At 36.8% G+C, this 23,387-nt stretch overlaps 1 protein-coding gene across 1 annotated transcript in view; it reads left to right on the top strand.

Annotated features, from left to right (window-relative positions):
* LOC121413935 (wiskott-Aldrich syndrome protein family member 3-like) overlaps window positions 1–23,387 on the top strand; it is a 49,957-nt gene that overhangs the window by 17,251 nt on the left and 9,319 nt on the right. The window contains exon 2 of the mRNA XM_041606952.1: window positions 1,863–2,156. Coding sequence (XP_041462886.1) covers window positions 1,889–2,156 — 268 coding nt within the window. The 5' untranslated portion in view covers window positions 1,863–1,888. The remainder of the gene's footprint in view (window positions 1–1,862; window positions 2,157–23,387) is intronic.

The raw sequence follows: 23,387 nt of genomic DNA on the forward strand, positions 1-23,387 counted from the left end.
TATTATTGCTTTGAATGTCGTGCCCGACGTTTGACCCAAATCCCCCCGAATCCTGTGCTTATTTGCTAATTTCTCAGCAATTGCACAATTTCTTCCAGAATCCTTTGGCAAATATTCTTTATTTATACAAACAGACACTTTGGAGGTCAATTCATTGGATTCTGTACAAACTCATTTTGATATCATTACCAAAACTGGCATTCACCTTTAAAGTTTACCGGTTTGTAGTCTGCTGTCTGCAGACCCATGTCCACCATTCCATCGATAACTGAGTCTTGATACAAGGCTAGCCCAAGGAATGAAGGTGTACCCAAGAAAACAACAACGGCACTTTGGAACACAAGTCCCATTAATAGCATGCTGAGTTGCCTACATGTTCATTGCGCTCCTGTCTATAATTTTAAGCTTCTTGTAAATTCAATCTCTTTTCCACAAATCTCAATTCCCAGTACTGAAGGATCATTCGTGTTATTTTGCATCATATACAGTAGGCCGTACAGGTTTTTAAGAAAAACATCCTGTTGTCACTCCGCTCTTCTTCCTTTCTACCAGTAAATCGGTTTTCCATGGTGACTGAAACATGATCTCCTGTTACAGGCATTTTGGTTTAATGCTGTTCCCACCATGTACTTGTTTCATTTACATACATGTACATGTACAACTTGTAGCCTAAATTGTACATGTTAATAAAACTGACCAAGTAGCAAAACCATGCAACAGGCAAAAATTCAAAATAAGGTCATAATTTTCAATTTTTCTCCACATTACTTTCTACCAGAATCATTTTGGGCTCTAAGTTGAGACCATTTTGATATTGTCATCACACAACTGGGCTCCGTAACACGAAGGTTTGCAATCAGTCGCTGAATACCAGTGACCAATCAAGATCATCGTTGCATGCGCGCTCTGTTTAAAATACCGACCGGGAACCAATCAGTGCGCTTCTTTTATATTGGCAATTCATTGGAAACCTTTGTGTTACGAAGCCCAGGCATTTATAATGCCAATAAAAAGACTAGTGAGTAGTCAGAATCATACACAGGTGCTAGGGTTTGTTGTTTGTGCACATATTGTTGACAGACTATATAGAGTACCTCCTCACATTTCATCCTTTCTGTCTCATGTGATTCTGCCTGTGGCTCAACTACATACATGTATCGCCTTATTCTCAATATTTTGAATCACCACGGACCATCCATCCATTAATTGGGGAGGGGGAATATGGATTTTAATCTCTCGCATGAATCAACACTTCACACTTCAATTGATAGCGATTTTTAGCAGACGTAATTGTAATGTGGAAGAAATTGGCTTGTGCAACCATTCGCATGTGATTTGTTATGGCAGCGTATGCATGATATGTAGAAAAAAAGACAATATTCACATTCAGTGGGCTTACTCTGGGTTACATGTATATTGTGTAATTTTGAGCCCAGAAAGTAGAAACACTAATCATAACATTTTGTCTCACACCATGTTCAAGCATTGGTCTTTGTCATTTCTACTTGTGTACAATGTAGCTTTGCTTTTGAACAATATTCTGATCAAATTGATCTTTTGTGTGAACTTTGGTTTTGATTCAAGATCTCTGTAGATAATGTGTAACATGTACTTGGTCTATAGCACTTTTGTGCTGGCATGATTATCCTGAATATGTGTTGAGACACTCAATTATTTATCTCCATTTACAGTACATGTACATTGCATCCAACTTGTTTTATATGTAGTTTACCGAAATTGTCATTCAAAACTTTCTTTTTCTCTTCATAATGTGACATTTCTCATTCATGATTAATTGACAATTTCACATTTGCATTTTTCATATACATTTCATCCACTTTTTTCTATTTTCTCCACCACAGGTTAGCAGTGAGATGACCGATCCGCGATGCCATTGATCAAGCGAGAGGTCGAGCCTGTCCTGGTCAGTCGTGTGGACATTGGCCAGGGCATCCAGAACGAGTTGGAATGTGTCACCAACTACACTCTATCAAGTATCATCCGTCAGCTCAGCAACCTTGGCAAGCATGCTGAGGACATCTTCGGGGAGCTGTACAGGGAGGCCATGGGACTGTCTGGGAGGGCGAACATCCTCCAGGACCGCATTGACAAGCTGTCAGATAAGGTCACCAAGTTGGACGCTACAAGGGACCAAGGTGAGTTTTAATCTAGGTCAGGTCATCCTCAAGGTTATTAGATCACAAAACCTCTGAGGAAAAACTTAAATGTTGCCCTAAGAAAAAATTTGAATTGGTGAAACTAGTTTTCAATTGATGTCAGTCATGTCTGTTGATTTTGACCTCTCACCATTGGTGTTCCCCAGGGATGTGCAGAAGTGTTTTGGTTCTTTTTTATTCTGGAAAAAACACTGAAAGGAAATTATGTTTATCAGAGAGGACTGTGGCCTGTGATTTGTTCTTCCTTACAAATTGTTTTTGGTCTTTATGGAATATAAACCCTAGGTCCTGTACTCACAATCACAAATCTTAGCGATAGATTGTACATGTAAGGCTGCTTTTATGATTATTGCATTGCTTCTTTAGTACATCAATCAGTCATACAGAAAAGCAGTACAAAAAATTGCTTTTAATAGGTTTATAGCTTTCTGTTCATGGCCAATGTCATTCTGTCCTGAAGTTTTTCAAGTGATAGATACATATTTAAATTCAATCAAAATGCAAAACCGGATTCAGCACATTATCACGAGGCTGTTGATAAAGACAATGAAACTGCGAAACTGGCTCTAAAGCAATTCTGAACCATGTTATTCTTTGCCTTGCTGGGAAGTGTTACATTCTGCTTGGTTGTTTGCCAGGTCAGGGGTCTGTATCTACAGAGCGATGGAGAATTCCAGGGGTATACATGAACAAGCACACGTAATTGCTTTGAATAGTAAAGGGCAATCACAGATTCTATGTACACTTCTGTTCATGGTCAGAGTCATTTGGTTCTGAAATTTCTGAAGGACTTTATACGTGTACCTACTCAATACATCCGTTTGTTAAGAATGCATACATGTACTAGGACAATAGAAAATGAACTTGTGATAGGTTTGTGAACTCAGTCCCTTGTGGAAATCAGGTGACAGGTCAAGATATATATCAGCCCAACATGCCACATAAATCTGTCAGCATGAGAGTGTAACCACCCATTCTTGTGACCAACATTTTTTCTCCCAGTTTGGTAAAAAAAAAAAACTATTCACCTACATTCATACTGAAAGTATAGATGTAGGCCCTACAAACATTTAGATGTCATAATAAAGCGACTTACCTTGGCTATTGGGAATTAATGTTGTATATTTATTTACAGCTTTACTACTCATCCTCAATTTTGAACAAGTAGGCGTACTGATTTTAATCATTGTAAAAATGGGCATTGGAGTCAAGAATATTTTGTGATACATTGTGTGGTTCAGGTTTTCTATACAGGGCTATTTCAAAGCTTTTAATCAGTAAATTTATAGGATTATTTGTATCATGGGCTGAATTGCCCTCAGTCCCTGCGTAGTCGGTACCTACATGTAGTTACCATAATCACAAAAGGTGGTTTCAAACCGCCTTGATCACAAGAATCTCTGTTCAAAAATTAAAAGAACTTTTTCAGGCTAAGAAATACTGTAAAAGTGGAAATATTCGCGGTGTGGAAATTTTCGCGCATTTCGCAGCAAGATCGGCGAGCGCGAATTTAAAAACACGCGAATTTATGAGCGTCTATTTTAATGCAAGTTTTGAAACGCGGTTCAATTGCGTGTATCGTTATGGCAAAGAGATTGCATAATTTGATCTAAAGAGGGCGGCATTTACACAAGCATGCTTGAGCTCCAAAATCATGTGCATCGCGAGAATTTCTAAAAAGCAATGCGATCATTTTTTAACAGTCGCAGATCGGTATTTAAATTATGATTTTGGTTGAAATATAAATTGCTTTTGCTGTTTGATTGGTGAGTGTTTAGATCTGTTTAGTTTTTGAGAAGACGTTGGGTCGATCGCCCGTGTTTGTTGATTGATCCCATGCACTTTGAATAGCCGTAATCCCCCCGATCCTTACCCGGTGCTCGGCCGTCCGTACCAGGCCAGCAGCTAGCAGCGCCTCCGTTTTGCCTTTCCCAATGTCCGCCCCGCAAAGAAAAGTTGCGCTAAATGTCACAAAAGCTCATAATTAGATCAAAACAATGCTGAATTATGCCGCCCTAGAGCTAAAATTATGATCAGAAAATACAATTTCGTTGCTAAAATTTTAATTAAAACCATTCAAAGACGGCAAGAAGGAAGTGACATTGTGACTATGGAGTGTGCAGCGCGAATTTAAAAACCCGCGAAAATAACAGCGTTTACAGTACCTGTTGAATATTCTCGCATTCACAACACCCAGAAACGTACCCTTTGTTATTAAGGTTCCTGAAGTTACTAGCATGTGCTGTATGGTCTGTTAAGCAAGCAAGGAGCGAGATTCAAAATCGCTAGCTCAGCAGCCAACCACGGTGCCTGCGGTCAACTACCGTACACACTGTGCTAAAAGTTCTTGTATTTTGCTTTCACACTGCCAAAACACCTGCATGCGACCTTGGAAAAATTTTAACAAAATAGTTATATGAACGAGCCAGTTACATCCAAATGAGAGAGTCGATGATGTCACTCACTATTTCTTTTGTTTTTTATTGTTTGAATACAATATTTCAAATTTTACGAATTTGACGATTATTACCTCCTTGCCTGAAGCACAAAATGTTAAAATAATGGAATTCCACGTGTTCAGGGAGGAATGAAACTTCATTTCACATGACAATGATGAGAAAATCAAAATATTTCATATTTCACATAATAAAATACAAAAGAAATAGTGAGTGAGTGATGTCATCAGTTCCCTCATTTGCATACCGACCGAGATGTACATATAACTGTTTTGTGAAATGAAGCGAAACTTTAAGATGTCATAACTTTCTTATTTTACATCCGATTTTGATGAAATTTTCAGTGTTACACTTGTTGATTTTTTCTCTTTTTATTCAAATCAAGTTTTTGTTGGGGTGGACTTGTCCTTTAATGTAGCAATCATAATATTTAACACACCTTACCTGACAATGATATGCTCTGTCTATGTATTGATGATATGTATCTTTGTTTCAATTTGAGATCAGTGGGTGGTTTCAAACTGCCTCGATCACAAGAGTCCCCGTTAAATTACGAGAACTTTTTAAGGCTACAAAATACCCGTTAATCATTCCTGCATTCACACCGCCCCAAAACACATCCTTCGGGATAAGTTCCCGAAGTTACGAGCATGCGCAGTATGGTCTGATAAGCAGGCAAGGCGCGAGATTCAAAATCACTAGCCCAGCAGCCACCCACGCCGCCGCGCCCAACGACACGCTGGGCTAAAAATTCCCGTAATTTGCTTTCACATCGCCAAAATACCTGCGACCTTGGAAAAATCCCCACGAAAGTTCTCGTAATTTCGCCAAGTACCTACTATTTAGCGGGTATTTTCTTTCGGGGAAATTACGCGTAGTTTGCTTTCACATTACCAAAATACCTGGTATTTTCTGATCGGGGTAAATTTCCCGATCAGAGAATACCTGGAACTGGCGAACTTCGAGGCGGTCTGAAACCACCTAGTGACTCGTCAGCAGTATCATGACTGAACTCGCCATAAAAAATGAGAGTGACAGTAGCCTAAACATTGTCAAGTTACTTGTGGTTTCTCTATGGAATGCAAACTTTAATGGGCTTCGAGCTGTAACGTGGATCTCATGTCCCCAAACCTTACTGAAAAATCACAGAAGAGGCAGTTTCATATTTCTAAAATGTTTCTCTCTTTATCCATTCCATTGAATGCCTTACGGCTGCCCAGTGTGGTGCCACTTCAAGACTTCATAATTGGAAAGATAGTCCTGATTTTGCTATAAAATGCGAACATCTTTTTAGAGTAGGGGATTCAGGGGAAAAGGTATTTTTCTGAGAGCAATCCTTTGTTGTTTAGGAGGGGGAGGGAGGGGATATTTTGGGGGTCTATGAAGAAGAAGAAGGAAAAAAACAGTAGTAGAGTACCTTAGTTACAGTTTTATTCAGACTTGTACATAATATAGTCTTTTCTTATAATCTTAATTTCTTAATCTTCAATATTTATTAGATTAGGGCCCATTTCATAAATGCTCTCAGTAATATATAATAAATTCTGATGTGGCATATTTACTCATGCCATAGCTATTCACTTTGTCCATCCAATTTTATCGGCTTTTATATACATACATGTAAAAGAAGTTGATATTATGATAATGTTCAAGTCTTTGAATCAGGGACAAGAAGGAGAACATGCTACCACTTATGTAATTTGAAGCAATAGGTTTACTAATTGCTTGCCAGGTCATTGACCTCATCTCAGATGCTACTCTAGTCAGTCTTCAATAATGAATACAAGCCCTGTGTTGTTATTTGCATTTTGGGGGCTGTGAACTTTTTTAGGCAATCATATGCAATGTTGTGTCATGTTGTAGGACATGAAGGCAGCATGTAATTTAGTCATTAAGTACATTGATAATTACCAGTTTAATTACAGTATCTCAAAGTAAAGCTGCCTGCTAGTGCCAGTTCAAATGTATACATGCACTGTATACTGCAAATCTGAGGGGATTTAGGGAATCAGAATACATACACAAGTACACTCCCAAAAATGAATAATAAGGTCAATAAATAAATCAAAGTGATGATAATAGTATGATAATAAAGTACATATATAAAAGTATATGAGTAAATAAGAAAGAAATGAAAATATGAAATGAAAAAGTAAAATATACATTTACACAAATGAATGATGATGAGAAAAGATCAATGAATTCTATATGAAAGAAAAACCCAAAACTAAAACAAAAATATTTGAAATAAAGGGATGAAATAACAAAAAAAAGACATGGATGCTTCAGGAATGCCTTTAATAATAATAAGAAAATGTTCATCAGCACTTTGCACAAAGTGCATACTTTACAATACATTGAACTGGAAGAAGACTTGAAGTTGTATTAGAATAATTACTGAGATCTTTATTGCTTTCAAGCTATATTTGAAAACTACATGTATGATTTTTAATGTACAATTGCCTTTCAGAGGACATTATTCTCAAAGTGATGTTCATTTCATGACTGACAAATATAGAATGCTTGAATGAAACCATGCTTTCAGTTGTATGCATTTGAAGCTTTGTTTTTGTTATCAAAGAAAGAGCTGATTGAATGCAGTCTTATCAAAGATACCCTTGGAGTCTCTTCTTACAGAATAGTTTAATTAAAACAAGGCAGATAGATTATAGTTTCAGGAGTTGATAAATGTCAAGACAGACATGTGAAAGGGGCATCTTACCATTATCCACAGGCGTGGACTATGAGGCTGTTCTCACTACGTTCCTAAAACTAGTTTACTGGAAACTAGTTTAGTGGAAACTAGTTTAACGCGTAGTGAGAACGGTCAAAGCGGTCTTGGAAGCGATCTTCCAAACCAGTTTGGAAAACCACCTCGCGATGTAGTTTTCAAGATCGCTTTGCCTTGTTAAAGTGGTTTTAGCGTAAGTGAGGACACAACCGTTCTTCGGGAAGCGATCTTCGCACATTTTGAGCGCGCTACTCCACACGACAGGTGTAGAATGTCTATGCTGCGGTTTCGAATTTCGCGCGAAACGTGTCACCCTACTGAGAGCGTTTCCATAGCAACAAGAGCGCTTCCATAGCAACAAGAGCGCTTTACGTGAAGTGATTTTGAAAACCACTTTCGTGTGATCAAGTGGGAACGCTAGCAAAGCGATCTTCCAAAGTGGTTTTCTGAATCGGCTTCCAGTAAACTAGTTTTAGAAAGCGTAATGAGAACGGCCTCTATCACTGTATAGGGAGGGGGGGGGGGGAGTGGAAGATGCAGACACCAGGGTTGGACTCAATTACTTTCTTCAATTACAATTATGTAATTGAGTAAATGTTCAATTACAATTACTTTTGTCAATTACAATTACAATTCAATTACTTTCTATATTAAAGCAGGGCTTGACATTAGCAGTGGCCCGGTGGTCCGGGGCAACCAAAAAAGAGAGTCGGGCCACCTAAATTCTGTAAAAGCCCAGACTTGGTTGCCCAGTTGGGCTACTGAAGTTAGTGATAAATTGTAATATTTTTATTGTTTTAAGGCAACCACATCTGCTTTGCGGGCCACCAAAAATATGAAATTGATGAATTTTGTGGACTGATTGGGCCACCAAGAAAAAAAGTTAGCGTGGAGCCTTGATTAAAGTCATAAATCAGATCAATTTATTATTTGTACATGTATGTAGCGCCACCCATTTTGTGCACTTCTTTTATATAGCAATAGTGTCTTCTCTTTCCTCCCTATTATGAAGGCTACAGTTCCATGCAAGAGAGCTCTACATGTATTACAATTACATTTTCTTTCCCTTAAAAATTTCAGTTACAAATTACAATTACAATACTAAAAAAAATGTAATTAATTATTATGATTGATCAATTACCTTATAATTGAGTCCAACCCTTGCAGACACAAAAATATGGAAATAGAATTGGACACCATGTAGAATGCCTTTACATTGGGCAACCTGTATAAACAGATAAAAATATCCAGATTACCTTTTTTTTCCTTGTCAGTTTTTTTTTAAACAAATTTGCACCTCGTTAATGTCTGGTTCTGGATCCACACCTGATCCACCTCTGTGATATACTTGCAGACACGATCTGTGGATATTCTTCATCTTCACATTCAAGGAAAATTACACATTGAAGGAAAATGAGACTTTGTGTCATGAGAAAAAGAAAGACACATATCTTCTGTGCCATTTAAAGCCCAAGTCTTGTTAAGGTTAGATATCAAAACTTTTTTCTTTGCAGATTCTTGTTTAAATATGTACATGAAGCAAGACAAACCATATTGCAAATTTTATTATTAATCTAGATAGAGATACATTATCAAATAGAGTCATTAACTACTCTGTGGCCATCAAGTTAAAAAAGTTTGACTGAAAATGTCCTAGTCATTATGAAATGTGTGTTGATACATGTAGCTCACAGAGAGTTGCCAAACAATATGTACATGTATGACACATTCTGATAGTGATAAACTGCAAGAATATTCACAAAACCCCTTGAAGCTAGCCTAACAGTCAAGAGCAACTGAAATTGCTCAATATCATTTTCGAAGGGGGAACACCCTTTTATCAAGTTGTTTTTTAAAGCAGAGAAGAATATTCAAGAATGATATCACTTGAAAGTTCAATTGAAGTTGAAGTCTTCATGCGTTATTAAAACAAAGTGATAAGAATGTTTGTGTTTATGATAAAATCATCACATTAGCATCTCTAGTACATGTACATATACAGTGGGAATTGATGTGTACTTCCTTTTTGCTTGTAATGCCACTCAATTTTTGATATAAACAGTTAAAAATTATATTTAATTTTAGTTCATGGCCCTCGCACTAAGACCCGCTATAGTGATCGTGCATTTTCTGTAATTGCTCCCACCCTTTGGAATAAACTCCCAATTCATATCCAAAATGCTCCCTCCGTAGAAAATTTCAAATCGTCACTTAAAGCTCACCTTTTCTCATAATTTTTTTTTTTTTACCGATTGACTGTATATTATTATAATCTGCCAACCTGTGCGCTTTGAAACACCAGTATAAAGCACCCTACAAATGTTATTATTATTATTGTTATTAGTCGTAACTTTTCACTGGGAAATACATATACATGTATCATGCTGTTTGAAATTTTAATCATTTTGTTTTTTATGAGCCTGTCACTCTAACAACTATTGTTTGAACTTTTAAACAATTTAAACAAGTTTAAAAGTTCGAACAATAGTTACGAGAGTGATGGCTTTAGAATATGTGCTTGAAATTTTAGCTTTGATTTTTACTGAGCAAATTCTTCATCTCTCCAAAATTTGGATGGTATTTTATGCAGATTCAGAAACAACGCGCATTGTTGTATTGGGTCTTTGTGCAAATTTGAATGCAAAACACAATCCTGAGAATCGCAATAATAGATTGTATTACATATGCCCTTTTTACACAGGATTTTCTTAACCCCGGACTATCGCTAACCCCGTACTATCCTTAACCCCGTACTATTTTTCTTCCTTTTCACACATGCCAAATTGTTATTGCTAACCCCGGATAAGGAATGCTTGCTTTTTACACACGAAACTCGCTAACCCCAGACTAGTGGTTTTTGTCGATCATTCGTAGTACAAGTGCTTCACTTGTACACTTTTTACACACGCTACAATTTCCTTAACCCCGTACTATAGGTGGGGCCAAATTGCCATTTAGCCCCACCTATAGTACGGGGTTAAGCTTAGCCCACTTTCGTTTTACACATGCGATCTTAACCCCGTACTATTGCTCTTAGCACCGCAATTGGTGGGATAACCCTGCTTTTTTGCAGGGCCAAATAATCCCGTACTATAGGTGGGGTTAGCCCACTTTGCAAAAACGCTGTGTAAAACGAAAGTGGGCTAAGCTTAACCCCGTACTATAGGTGGGGCTAAATTGCCATTTAGCCCCACCAATAGTACGGGGTTAAGGAAATTTTAGTCTGTCTAAAAAGGGTAATACATTGTACAGTAGTATCTGTTTTTGAGATAGAGACCTCTTTTTACAGGCATGTAGGAGAATAACAGAATCAATGAAATGTGTTGTTCATTGATAAATTGCCCTTGATCACTTCACAGTCCATTTCTCAAATTGCGGAACTGGGATTTTGTGGTTTTGATGATCTCATAATCCAATATCAAACTCTCTTTATTGGCCATTTGATTTTGAATTGTCACCCACGTGTTGATTTTTCTGCTTTTATCAAAATGACAATTTGGGATAATTTATTGTATGGTATTCTGTAAAACCGTGTTTTAATAGGGGATTTGAAGCCCTGCTTTGGTAACAAACAAACTGGTTTATGACACATTTATGCCACAGATTGAAATTGCCAATTTTTACTTCCCTGAGGTCATATTCTGGAGACAACTTGTTTAGGGGCCAAAATGTGTAAATGAATCCAGCAAAAAACTTCTTTAGGGGGTACATAGTACGTACATGTACATGTATTTTGAACTCAGAGAAAAAACTCATTTAGGGGGTGTTTCGAAATAAGTTGGTTGCGCATGCATACAGCAATACATTTGACTGCCCCCCCCCCGGTGCTGTATCAGGAATTTGTGCACGATTAATAATGAATATTTACACGTAGAATAATGAATATTTACCCGTAGAAGTAACAACAAAACGTTCCATACTGCATACAATACATGAGAACAAGCAATCAATCAAGCTAATATATAGAAGTAAATTACTCAGGAAAAAGTGAATTAAAAGGAAGTTTTGAAGGCAAGAATACTAAAAAGGCTCTCTTTAATATTGAAAGAGGCCCTGTCTCTGCTGTACTCCTTCAAATATCAAAGATCCTGCTCTTGAGCCTTTCAATGACTTTAATTAGATTGGCACCAATCTTGGTCGTTGACAGTTGAGGAAGACATCGCTTTAGGTATTACCTTTCTTTTAGTCCAGGAAATCGAATCTCTTCTCGGGGCTCTAGAGTACCGTTCTTATTTACACATGGCTGCACCCTCAAGATTGAAAGCTCGAACGTATTTCCGGGTGACAAACTTTTGATCACTCGGATTCTAGGGTAATCATTTCTACCCTACAGTATGTAGATTTATGTTTAGAAACAAGTATCCCTGTTTAAGCCTGAATCAAAGATGCATCGGCTATTGCACATGTTCATGTATGAACAAATGTATGGTGCACATGTATGTAGGCCTTCATGTACATGTAGGAAAACAAAATACATGTATACATGTAGTAATAATTCTAAACTTAGTATTAAACTTTACCTTTGTCTAGTTTGTAATATACTAAGATACTATAAAAGTTCTTTGAAAGTCCTTTTATTCTGAAAGGTTTTTTTTTCTATTCCAATTTAATAGTCTGAATTGATTTTCATGATTTGTCTCTGTACATACATGTTTTTTTTTTGGATATGAACTGGATGCAGAACATTTCTATTGATTGAAGGTCAAGGAAGAGAATTGGAATGCTGCTTTGAGTTTTAATAGTAGGACCTTGATGCCAAGGAACTGCACTGTGCCAAAATATTGATAAAACGTTGAATTTCTTGCACTACTATTACCGTGTTTACACATTGACTCGGCTCGCGTGTTGAATCCGCGAGCCGGGTTGAACACTGCGAAGAAGGGATCAGAGATCGCGTTTATACGTACATATAAAAAGGCGAGTTCAACATGGCTCGCGGATCTCGAACGGAAGAAGAATTATGACGTCGCAAATTAAAGGCGGGAAATTCACCGCCGGAATCGAATCTTGTCCGTGCGAACAACAACAATGCCAAAAGTGAAAGCGCGCGCAGTGACCTAGGTCAAGAGAGTTCGACACGGCTTTCTGTTTACACACGAAAAAATTGCCGAGTCTGACTCGGCTCGCGGGTTGAAACCTACGATTTTGGCGGATCGAAAAAGCCGTGTTCGACACGGCTCGCGGATCACACTGATCGCGTTTACACAGCATAAAATTGCCGTGTTGAGCACGGCTCGCGTGTCGAACCCCCGAGCCGTGTCCCTGTGTAAACACGGTATTTATGAACTAGTTGTACTGTGATACTCTGTATGTTTCCCTGTTACACTAAAAAAAAACTTTGTGCAGACTTATTTATTCTTTAATGATTAATGAAGACAATTTTTATTGCCTGGTCTGCACTTCAGGGCTTGGTCTGAAGTCTCTTGACTATTCATTCATGTTAATGCAAGAAAAGGGTACATGTACATGTACTCCTTTGATTGGATGGATATGCTCCTCCAAAGTCTTTTTTATGGAGGCATTTCATTTTTCATTTCTCTGAAGTAAAAAAAGTAAATTTGCCTGTTTTTTAAATGAAAAATACTGGTAAGCTATCAGTGCATTCAGTGCAATAGGTTTGGAGGTTTGATGTTAAACTTTTGAGTTGCCAAGCAAAGTAACAAAGTCACAAGTACATGTAGGTGACATCATATGCAAATATAATTTCCTGTTTTGGGGAACAAGGTCCAACTTTGAATTCAGAAACTTTAAATTTATGACAGACATAGCCTAAGGGTGGTTTTATTGCCACATAAATTTTGTTGTATAGGGTCATTCCGTGTCAAATCACCCAAAAATAAATTAAAATTAAATCGCACCATCTCAGAATTCGTTCATTTTTTGTATATAGGGAGTTTGACATGGCCCATGTCCACATATTTTTTTTTAGCGCAATCGGATGCACGGTTTTCCCGTTATGACACGCCCAATTTCGGTGATTTGACCGAAAATGGGCGCGGCCGCCAAGTTTTAAATGACCGTGGCTCGGTAACCGATGCACCAAAATCAGTAAAAATGGTATCATTGGATAGGAAATTGAATGAACTATATGAAAAATGTGTTATTTTTAATGTAGGGGCAATATAATGAGTGATGACCTTTTGACCTTTGCATTGACCTTGAATTTGACCCCCGGGGTCACACTATTTTGAGTAAATATTTCAATATATGAATACCTTACATTATTTCTATATAATATTAAAAAACTGGAGGTGTATTATTTTTTGTTTTTGTTCCAACTTCTCTCGAAGAAGGCATACTTTTTGCAAATATTTTTACTACAGTCCCACACATACTAATTTCTGTATTGTATAGTGAATACACATAATGTATGTTGATACGAAGTATCTCAAAACTTTGTTAATTACTGGAAATTCCCAAATTTTCCATGTATGTAATGATGTGCATGCCTGCAAATCAGCATTATGAGGTAGGTCCATGAGAAACATGAATTACACTACCTTAATACATTTTACCAATCTTCCGGGGGGGCAGTCAAATATATTGCTGTACACACGTGTGACAAAAAAAATGCATTTAAAGGTGTGGTTTTACAGTTTTGGATGCAAGCCACGCATGCACTCGTTAAGGATGTCAAAAACACCAATTTTCAAAAAAGGGGTAGTTTTGAAAGACTGGTCAATGGTCAATTGCAGGGTGAAGCGCATTTAGGGTATTTTTTTTTCCAAAGCTTTGTTATTAGACTGGCCAAACGTGTTTAGGGTATGTTTTTTTTCCCCGGGGTCATATTCTGGCGACGACTTGTTTAGGGGCCAAAAGTGTAAATAGTAAATAAAGCCCGTGAAAAACTTGTTTACGGGGTTATTTTGCACACAGAGAAAAACTCGTTTAGGTGGTGTTTGGAAATAATTTGGCCTCGCGTGTGTAACTGTACAGTGCTACATTTGACTGCCCCCCCCCTACCCCAGGACCAACCTTGTACTGATCAGAGCTCAAGAGAATGTGTCCAATGTGGGTATATTTTTGCAATATAAGTTTCTGAGATGACATATTTCTGAGATGATGATGAAAAGACGGAGCATTAATCTAGCACAATGTTTTCTTCTCCGACCCAACACATATCTTCCTTTGCTAGCCCATGAGGATGCATAAATTTGACAGGATAGTCTCCAAACTCTTTGGAGATCTCATCTACCGTACTAATCCAGGGTTAATCATTTTAACTATTATAATGTTTTATACCCTCGCAAATTGGACTGTAAACACGTAGCTTTCCTAGCGAAATAAATACATGTACCCTGTTTTCGTTATTTAAGTGTTTTTGACACCCTTATTACTCATGTAAGTAACATGCAATATCTTGAAAAAGAGATGTATATTTTTTACGTTTTTTGGTTGCGCATGTTATCTACTTGTCAATGGAAGTCCCCCCCCCCCATCTAACTTCTGATCACTAACCAATGTGTTCCCTCGATAAGTTGGACAAATTACGTACAAAACATGTGCTATCTGAATAGTCACTCATGAAATGGTACATCTATAGCATAAGATATCTAGGCAAGTGTCCAAGCAAAAAAAAAGCAAAAAACAAATAAACTGCTGTAAGTTGAGGAAAGAGCTGGTTCAGCAGGAACAAGTGTCTTATTATCTTATCAGTGAATCTGGTTACATGTAATTCTACATACATTACAATTTATGAAATGCCTTTTTGGTGGGGGGGGGGGGAGGGGCTCAGCTCAATGGATCAATTTGTATACATTGTACACTTTGGGAACAATCCAGTACATGAAACCCACACAGTGAAAATTTGTTTACATTACAAAGAAATTACAGTGGGTCATACATGTATCTGCCTCATATGGTAATTATGGGCAGGGAACTATTCCTCCATGATAAAACATGTTATTACTGTTTACTGAGTTTGGCTGGACATAAACTATATGTTTAAGAACAGTGGAAAGACATGAATTGTACAGCTTCAGTAAAAGAGTGCATCCATCCCTTATTGCATCACAAGTATTGAATGCACGTTCACTGACCCAGCACAAATAGATATGTGTGGGACTGTAATGAGAATTTTTGCAGTAAGAAAGCATATTTTGAGAGTGGTTTTAAGACAGAGAAAAAATAATACACTTCCAATTTTTTGATATTGTGTAAAAATAATGTTAGGAATTCAGATATAAAAATATTGACCTAAAATAGTGTTACCCGGGGGTCAAATTCAAGGTCAATGCAAAGGTCAAAAGGTCATCACTCATTATATTACCCCTACATAAAAAATAACACATTTTTCAGATAGTTCATTCAATTTTCTATCCACTGATACCTTTTTTACTGATTTTGGTCCATCAGTTACCGAGCTATGGTCGCTTAAAACTTGGCGGCCACGCCCATTTTCGGCCAAATCAACGAAATTGGGCGTGTCATAACGGGAAAACCGTGCATCCGATTGCGCTAAAAAAAATATGTGGACATGGGCCATGTCAAACTCCCTATATGAGCATGATCGGTTCATCACGGACGGACATTTGATAGATTTTGAAAGTTTTGAAGGCTTGTAACAAATTAGGAATAAGATGAACAAGGTTCCTTTGTGTTTTATAGTGAAGGGTAGGACATAGTATGCTGAATGATTAAAAAAGTTTGTTGCCATGGTTACCTACAAACACAGGTATCCACTAAATGTGCCATATCACGGACGGACAAGATAGAAATGTGGTTTTTTAGAATTTTTGTACATTTTTATTGTTTCTATCTAAACAGCTTTACATGGACCAATTATTGTTAATGCACCTAACACTCGGGTATGTTAGCTTTTATGTTCAGCATATTGAATTCTTAACCAATATCAAACTTCCGAGAGAATTGCAAATATTTTCCATCACGGACGGACATCATGGACGGACATCACGGACGGACACAATTAAAATACAATGGAAGTACTCTGTAAAAAGTTCTTAGTACTTTTTTGGTAAACAAATGCAATTGTTTTGATGATTTGTACATATTTTAATAATATTAAACAGTATTAGTTGCACAATCAAGTTGCTACAACTTCAATCAAGTTGCTGCAACTTGATTTAAGATGTAGCAACTTGATTTCTATGCTAGACGCACAGTATAATCTAGACATACGATTGCTCTAACACATTTCTTGTCAAAATCGAACGTAAAGAATAGGTGATGTACAACTGTATAATAAAAAAAAAAAAAAAAAAACGTAAAAAGCCATTGATATGCAGGCAGAAAGGAGCAAATTCACATGACAGTCCTTTTACTTTCAGAAGATGTTAGTATTCATAGAGAATTAGCAAGTGAAAAGACTTTAAATGAAAAATTGACATCCTGGTTCTTCCCGCATACATTTTTTACATAGTTTTTGTGGCTCAACTTACCCCAGACGATGGCACAACTTACCCCACAGATGGGGCAAGTTGAGCAATTTTGACATCCTTTTTTTCAAAGGTCACAATGACATTCAGCGTTGGGGTAGAAAGTTATATATAGGTGAAAAATATTTCCCAAGAATCAAATTTAAAGGTAAGGTACTTATTTCTACAATATTACTAGTCATATCAATTCTAACGTGCAAAATGCAAAAAGTGTCATAACTTACCCCGCCTTCCCCTATTGTCTTTTTAAAGTGTAGAATACAAGTAGGTTCAAAATCAACAGCTAGTTGATTATTGATCATGTTGATACAAGTATTTTTATGATCATGATGATTTTAGGCATTAATTTTCCAAGAGCAAAGATGTTTTTTTAAGGTCCAAAAACTAAATCTAAAAGATTAACAGGTCACTGATCCTTATGCTTGTTTGTTGGATCAACACTTGTCAGGGGCTCTCTTTAAATCCATCTTTTGCATATATCAAAGCGGAGACACCCCATAACATCAACAGCCCTCATGTATTTAGGCCCTGACCGAATCCAAAATTGAAATTGATATTCCAATCCAAAGCTTAACTTCTAAACACTACATTGCAAGCTTTATGCATTTTCACAGTTTACCAGATAAGCGATTTGCTTAAAATTAGCTCCAAAATGGACTTCGAAAAAAGGTATTCGTGTAATTTTCACAAACCTATGTTCTGTTAGAAGCATTGTGAATCCATAAGTCTGTACATGGAAAAATTGATTTTTCTGCTTATCAGATTATGCATTGCATTCTACTTCTTCTCCATCACTTTCTGCAAGCTTGAATTGATGAAATCTACAGCTTTGGACTTGTTCTTGCCATACTTTGTTTCCCGCTTTTTTGGCATATACATGTACATGCAGCTTTTCAACTCTATCTGCATTCCAATAATGCTTAACAATTTTCCTGACAACAATATAGCCCCAATAACGGCCAAACAAAGATATCACAAAAAAATTGTGAAGAGTTGTAGGCTTATTCCATTTGAGTTCTGAATAATTCTCAGAGCCATTTTTCACTGCAATTAGAAGCTAAAATTAAACTCATAATCTGCTCAGCAAAGTTTCTCATTTGCATATATGAATCTTTCCACAAGTATTTCACTCGTCCGTCCGTGATGAAATTAATGTCTGTCCGTGATCATTTTTCATTGATTTATTAAATGCATAAAATGTATGGATTTTAGCTATGTTCAAATAAAATGATGAACAGTGTCCAGTGAAATACTTCTACACACTTTTATTTCTGTTTCTATTCTGATAAAGAATAAAAAGCCGAGTCCATAGACATTATCCTAATAAAAGTGATCACGGACGGACATTAATTTCATCACGGACGGGAAATGTTAACATCTACAAGGAAAGTTTACTTCCCATATTTTTTTCCTACTAATTTATGTTTGATGATAGATTAATGTTCAGAGTGCAAGACCATTAAAAAAATTGGAGTAACTTTGAAAACAATAAAACTAGAGTGAAATGAATTTGAGTGAATTAACTTTGTCCGTCCGTGATCAAATTAATGTCCGTCCGTGATCATTTTTGACTGACTTTATGATATGGATAAAATGTATGGATTTTAGCCATGTTCAAATAAAATAATGTACAGTGTTTAGAGAGATACCTCTAAACCTTTTTATTTTTTATTTCTACTCTGATAAAGAATAAAAAAACTTTTCATCTTTTTTTCCATCACGGACGGAAATTTCAAAATGGAAATGTTAACACCTACCAAAAAAAATTAGTTCCCAATATTTTTTTTCTACTATATTATGTCTGATAATAGAGAAATGTTCAGAGTGCAAGAACATCCAAACCAAATTAGAGTAACTTTAAAAACAATAAAACTAGAGTGAATTTAATTTGAGTAAAAATGTCCGTCCGTGATGAGAGGTAGCAGCACCCCCATGAATAAAATGGACTATTCCGGTACTTTCGGAATCATCAATCTTCATGAAACTTAGTTTTTTGAAACCTGAGATATCAAAGATTATTTTAAAAGCAAATTTGATAAAAGTACCTTAAAAAAAATTTTTCACCTCAATGCGAACCCTTAACCGATCATGCTCATATACCAAAAATGAACGAATCCTGAGACGGTGCGATTTAACTCGTTGGGTGAATTGACATGGAATGACCCATTACTTTCTTTTGCATTTAGCTTGCAATTACATATTGTATGAAGGCCTGCATATGTACTGTCCATCCCATGCCATCAGTGTGAGAAAAATTAATATGGAAAATTTTGAGGGGAGCAAATCTTTTAAAAATGAAATATATCAAAAGTACATACATGCGTAGATGTATGTTTTCTTTGTATTGAAAATGAATAGCAATTCAACTTTCCTGGGAGGCTTCAAAAATTTAATAGAATTATGATTTTTAATCTCTAAATATCATATTAAAATGGATACATGTAGAAAAATAAGAAACTTATTGCCCATATTCTTAAGTCGGGTCGAACTTAGACCAGGCCTGGTGTAAACTCTGTGCTAAAATGACAGGAAGCCATAAACATCAAGATTTAGCCTACATGTACATGTTTTGTCTTGTATTATACTGAAATACACTGTTCTCTTTCCTTGTTCCCTAAAAATGGTGGAGACAACTGTCTTTATATCCATCCAAGACAGAATTTAAAAATAATTTGACAGTGATATGAGCAGATAAATTAATCTTTTTGCCTATCAATAATAGATCACAGTTGAGATTGAACTTGACTACATAATGTATTATGAGCCTACATGTACATGTATATGTACTGTATATGTGTAGGCCTACTTTGTATAATTTGATCCAAAAATTTGATCCCAATGAGAAGATACAAATGTACCGGGGTAAATTAATTTTCATTTGGAGTCTATAGGTGGTTTCAAACCGCCTCGATCACAAGAATCCCCGTTAAATTACGAGAACTTTTTAAGGCTAAAAAATACCCGTTAATTATTCCTGCATTCACACCGCCCCGAAACACATCCTTCGGGATAAGTTCTTGAAGTTACGAGCATGCGCAGTGTGGTCTGATAAGCAGGCAAGGCGGGAGATTCAAAATCACTAGCCCAGCAGCCACCCACGCCGCCGCGCCCAACGACACGCTGGGATAAAATTTCCCGTAATTTGCTTTCACATCGCCAAAATACCTGCGACCTTGGAAAAATCCCCACGAAAGTTCTCGTAATTTCGCCAAGTACCTACTATTTAGCGGGTATTTTCTTTCGGGGAAATTACGCATAGTTTGCTTTCACATTACCAAAATACCTGGTATTTTCTGATCGGGGTAAATTTCCCGATCAGAGAATACCTGGAACTGGCGAACTTCGAGGCGGTCTGAAACCGCCTTATGGCATCACAAGGACAGCAAGCTCTGACCAGTACAGTTGAGCAACTTGAGTTCAAGAAGAATGGGAATTGTAGTCAAGGGGGTGGGGGAGGGGGTAGGGTGGTGGAAGATGGAATGTTATATTCATACACTGTAATTGATAATGGAGTTGAGTCAGTTGACATCAAATCATATTAGGGTTGAAATATTACTTAAAGTATGAAAGCCCCCTCAAGGCATTGTCTCCTTTTTCATGAAGTTGATATCCACTTTTATTACAAATGTCGGTCAGTGATTTTACAAACCTTGCCTTACCTCCAAAACATGATATTGAAATAATTTCATTCAAAGTTTGGATGTTTTTCAGACGCTCGTAACTTAACGCTTTTCTATCCTTTTATAATGTATTCAAAAATTTGTTTGCATAGGATCAAAGTTATTCTTTATGATAGGAATTTTGATCTCAAATTTGGTATTAATTCTGTAGAGACAGGCTTTCAGAATATATACCTACATGTATGTAGACAACCCATTTTGTGAGAATTAAAAAAAAAGGTCTAAATGCCAACTCGGAGGTCGACATCTGTATGTAGCATACTTGTAGACCTGCATCCAGATTAATTTATTGTCTGGAGTACTGGATTATCATGGGAAATATTAATGTGTATTGAATGAGTTGCCTGTGAACTTAGAGCCTTTCGGGCGAGTGTTTTCAGTATTTTCATTCTGATGATGGATAGCTACCAATTGGTGTAAACATACATGTTATGTTTTAAAGCGTAAACATATAGGCCTACTGTTCAAGGGGCCTGGAAACTGAATCTTTATCAGGTGGTCCTTCTCTAAAGGTGGCCCAAAAGCTGGTTTGACTGTATGCCTATGCAGCCGATTTAGGTTTATTCTCTGTTTATTTGCTACAATGACATGTAGGCTCCTACATTATGCCCCATTTACATTGCATTATTTTGCATCCAAAGAGAATTGGTTTAAAAATCCATGTGAAGACTCACCGCATGTTCATGTCAGTGTACATGTCTGTTGGGACCAGAGAGCATTCATTTTATTTTTAATAGCTATCAGATATGGTCGAGGTTGCAAGGTGAGGAGGTTGGATCTCCAAAACATCTGGCATCTGCCACGAAAATTGACATTTTCCACATCTGTTTAATTGATTGGTATTCCACTCAGTCTAATGCTGTAGTGTGAGGCACACAATGCACGCAGCGCACAGGACACGAAGTGTAATCTACAATGTACATGTATCTTGGTTTCAACAATATTAAAGTTTGAGGAAACACGCTTAAGTTTCAATTTCAACCATTCCATGCCCTTTTAAAAAGAGTTTTCTATTTTCTTGATTATTTTGACAAACACTCATGTATGACATGCTATTTCCTTCCAATTGTTGTATTAAAAAAAATCATCTCTCCATTTTGTTTCTGTTTGAAAGGTTAGGAGGTATCCTCTATGCATGTTTTGATACTCTACATAAAAGAAAGAAAGTAGAAAAAATATAGGGGCCTATTGATGAATTATAGAATATTTCAATATTTGCAGCTATGACAAATTTGTGATAAAATTGATTCCCTACATAAGATTTGTGTAGGCTTACATAAAGTGCTTAAAAACAATAAATGGAAATTGAACATGGCCTCTCCTATACATGTAGGAATGAGAAAAATTGAAATATTTCATGTGCAGTGTATAATAATAATGAGATAAACATTTTTGTTCAGTGTTATTCTTGTTTGATTTTTATTATTCATTCATTTCAACTTTTTGTTGGGATGCGCTTGGCCTTTGAATAGAGAAAAAAGAAATAAATGCAGCTTCTTTTGTGTATGAAGAGTGTGAAATACCTTAAATTGTAAACATTTTCCACCCATTGTGGAAGAAAAAGAAAGAGTTGTGAAGAAATAAATATGTTTTGAAAAGTGAAAGCAAAATAATTTTATTTGATGTATATAATGAAAGTAAAGAGTTTCATCCGACCTGAGTGTGAATTTCAAAGTCATGTTCTCATTTTTCTTGAAGTGGAGAACTGGAGATCTATATTCATTGAAAGTTGAAACACTACTAATATTCCTGCAGCAATGTCCACTGCAGTACATGTGTATTTTCAGTTGTGCTGTGCTCGTAGACTGTTTGGAGGTTGAAATTGGGAAAATGGTATAAAAAATAATTTTAATAGCCATTTTTTTCTTACTGTGTGAACGCATCTTTGTACATTACATGTACATAGCAGTCTCCGACTCTTATACCCTTTTTAGACAGGCTAAAATTTCCTTAACCCCGTACTATTGGTGGGGCTAAATGGCAATTTAGCCCCACCTATAGTACGGGGTTAAGCTTAGCCCACTTTCGTTTTACACAGCGTTTTTGCAAAGTGGGCTAACCCCACCTATAGTACGGGATTATTTGGCCCTGCAAAAGAGCAGGGTTATCCCACCAATTGCGGTGCTAAGAGCAATAGTACGGGGTTAAGATCGCATGTGTAAAACGAAAGTGGGCTAAGCTTAACCCCGTACTATAGGTGGGGCTAAATGGCAATTTGGCCCTACCTATAGTACGGGGTTAAGGAAATTGTAGTGTGTGTAAAAAGTATACGAGTGAAGCACTTGTACTACGAATGATCGACAAAAACCACTAGTCCGGGGTTAGCGAGTTTCGTGTGTAAAAAGCAAGCATTCCTTATCCGGGGTTAGCAATAACAATTTGGCATGTGTGAAAAGGAAAAAAATAGTACGGGGTTAAGGATAGTACGGGGTTAGCGATAGTCCGGGGTTAAGAAAATCCTGTGTAAAAAGGGTATTAGTAAAATGTACGCCTAGGGGCTAATGGGACTTAAAGTTAATCCCTGTCCCTCACCGCAGGAAAAAATCACAGGGGGGGAGGCGATTTAGCTCAAAATGCACAGAAGAGCCCTGAAAAAGGTGCCATGGATATCCCGGGGATATCCCCATTTATTGCAATGGTATAGCTTATCCAAATTTGTTAAAAGTAGACCCCTACCCCCCCCCCCCCCAAAAAAGAGTCAAGCTGAAAAAAAATGAAAACCCCTGTAAATAACCACTTGGGTCAATACAGAACAATTACATGTAGGAATGAAGAGAGAAAACAGAATCCCATTTTCAGAAAGCATTTGTCTTTCCTGCAACGTAATTTGATTTGTGACTGATAAGTTTGTTAAACTTACTGTACATGTATGTTGCTTTTTATTGATTCAATTTCTCTCTACAGATTCCATTATCATTATGTCATGAGTTATAACCAAAATTTATCAT

The sequence above is a fragment of the Lytechinus variegatus genome, chromosome 4 (genome assembly GCF_018143015.1).
Source record: "Lytechinus variegatus isolate NC3 chromosome 4, Lvar_3.0, whole genome shotgun sequence".
Taxonomy (NCBI): Eukaryota; Metazoa; Echinodermata; class Echinoidea; order Temnopleuroida; family Toxopneustidae; genus Lytechinus; species Lytechinus variegatus.